Source organism: Octopus bimaculoides, chromosome 1 (genome assembly GCF_001194135.2).
Source record: "Octopus bimaculoides isolate UCB-OBI-ISO-001 chromosome 1, ASM119413v2, whole genome shotgun sequence".
Classification (NCBI taxonomy): Eukaryota; Metazoa; Mollusca; class Cephalopoda; order Octopoda; family Octopodidae; genus Octopus; species Octopus bimaculoides.
Window position 1 is genome coordinate 86,239,302 of NC_068981.1, and position 2,661 is coordinate 86,241,962.

The following is a 2,661-nucleotide window of genomic DNA, read 5'->3' on the forward strand; positions in this document are numbered from 1 at the left end:
TTTTTTTTTTTTTGTTTCCCAGATGTTGGACTTGCATTCACAGCTTATCCTGCTGCCCTTACATACCTTCCAGCAGCCCCACTGTGGGCAATCCTTTTCTTCCTGATGCTTGTAATGATGGGTTTAAGCACAGAAATTACCGTTGTCGAGACTGTTGTCACTGCTATTATTGATGAAAAAATTGAAGTTTTGCGCAAAAAGAGAGTGACAGTGTTATTTATTGTTTGTATGTTACTTTACTTCATGGGTTTACCTATGACAACAGAGGTAAGAAACATAACTATTTCTGATGATGTATGTATGTATGTATGTATGTATGTATGTATGCATGTATGTATGCATGCAAGCATGTATGGATAAATGACTGAATGATTGATTTTTCTTTGAGTTCTTCTTGAGAGAGTTCAAGCTGGTTGCTAACAAAGCAACAAGACTTTTTGAGTTAAGAGAGTTCCCAGTGTTTGTAAATATGTGGTTAAGTTGGTGTGTTGGTTGAATTGTCGATGCATACACCCAATTGTGTGCATCTACTCACATTAGAATCTCAGATGGAGAATTTGGGGAATGTCTTACAAATCTTTGCTGTACCACAAATTGATTGGATTAGGAGAATCCACATCAGTTTCTATTGCTGTGTGTGTGTGTGTGTGTGTGTATCATCATCATCATCATCATCATCATCGTTTAACGTCTGCCTTCCATGCTAGCATGGGTTGGACGATTTGACTGAGGACTGGTGAAACCAGATGGCTACACCAGGCTCCAATCTGATTTGGCAAAGTTTCTACAGCTGGATGCCCTTCCTAACGCCAACCACTCCGAGAGTGTAGTGGATGCTTTTACGTGCCACTGGCATGATGGCCAGTCAGGCAGTACTGGCAACGGCCATGCTCAAAATGGTGTATTTTACGTGCCACCTGCACAGGAGCCAGTCCAGTGGCACTGGCAATGATCTCGCTCGAATGTCTTTACACATGCCACCGGCACAAGTGCCAGGATGTATGTATATATGAAGGTATGTATGTATGTATGTGTATATGTATGTATGTATGTATTTATGTATATATATGTACGTATGTATGTGTGTATGTATGTATGCATGCATGTGTGTATGTATGTACATTATGCATGTATATATGTATGCATGTATTATATATATATCATCATTATCATCATTTTTATCATCCATTTTCTATGTTCACATGAATTAGATGAAATTTGTCATGACAAATTTCCTACTGCTAGATGTACTTGCTTTTTTGATGACAGAAAGTCTTGCTGATAGCCAGGATATAGTCATTGCATAAATGCAGGAGATGCACTCTATTGCTGTTGGTTTTACTAAGGCCATGATTTCCCAGGTAAAGCTATATATCATGCTCAGTTCCTAATCTAGCATTAAAGTCTCCCTTAACAAATATCTTGTCATCCTTGTAACAACCAGATAACAACTCTCTCAGAACAGCAGAGAACAATAATATATCATCCTCAGAATGTGTAATTGAGAGAGTTAATATACTGACCATGCATATATATATTCATTTTCCTAACATGCATATTCATGTGATTCTAAGTTTCTAAGTTAGAGATTAAATTTTACTTCTATTGGCCAAAGTTGAAAAATAAAGCCAAGACAAGACATAACAACTTGGCTGAAATTAACAATATTATTCTATATTTTATTTTGGCTACTTCTGCACCTGTATTGATGGCCCTGCAGCACTTTACATGAGCTCATTTCAAACTCTCATTGGTATACAAAGTATATACGTAGATGCATTCATTTATATGATATATATAAAATATTTCAAAGAATTTATAAATACATACAGATACACAAAAATTTTCCTTCATTGGACACTAAACTCCACTTGCGAAGACCTGTTGAGGCAAGTGAAATCAAAATCGAGTTAAATTTGACGTCTGGCACCCATGCCAACGTCGTCTCCCTCATTAGACATGAAACTCAGCTTGCAAAGACTTATTGGGGCAAGCGAAAGCGAAATTGTGATGGCACCTGTGCCCAGCGTTGCCTTTCTGGCACTTGTGCCCATGGCACGTGTAAGGACTTTTGAGCGAGATTGTTGCCAGTGCCCCTAGACTGGCTCTTGTGCGGGTGGCACATAAAATACACCATTTTGAGCATGGCCGTTGCCAGTACTACCTGACTGGCCTTCGTGCCGGTGGCACATAAAAAGCACTCACTACACTCTCTGAGTGGTTGGCGTTAGGAAGGGCATCCAGCCGTAGAAATTCTGCCAAATCAGATTGGAGCCTGGTGTAGCCATCTAGTTTCACCAGTCCTCAGTCAAATCATCCAACCCATGCTAGCATGGAAAGCGGACGTTAAACGATGATGATGATGATGATGATGATATAAAAATTCATATACATATAAAAATTTATAAACACATAAAAAGTCATAATATAGATATATAAAAAGTGTAAGTCCATAAATGTACTTGCGAAGTCCAAATGAAGAGGATGATAAAGCATAGTTTAGTTTGTTGTGGTAGAGTGTGTGAGAAGTTTTCTTGTTAAGTGTGGGTGGGACACACAGCCCTTCTAGAAATGAATTTCGCTGCCATGGGCAGATCTTCTCAAGAAGATGATGATGATGATGATGATGACATATAATCTCTCTCTCTCTCTCTCTCTCTC

At 38.7% G+C, this 2,661-nt stretch overlaps 1 protein-coding gene across 2 annotated transcripts in view; it reads left to right on the forward strand.

Moving 5' to 3' along the window:
- LOC106884409 (uncharacterized) overlaps positions 1–2,661 on the forward strand; it is a 38,783-nt gene that overhangs the window by 10,271 nt on the left and 25,851 nt on the right. For both annotated transcript variants that reach the window (XM_014935774.2, XM_014935783.2), the window contains exon 5: positions 23–267. In XM_014935774.2, the coding sequence (XP_014791260.1) occupies positions 23–267 (245 nt within the window). The remainder of the gene's footprint in view (positions 1–22; positions 268–2,661) is intronic.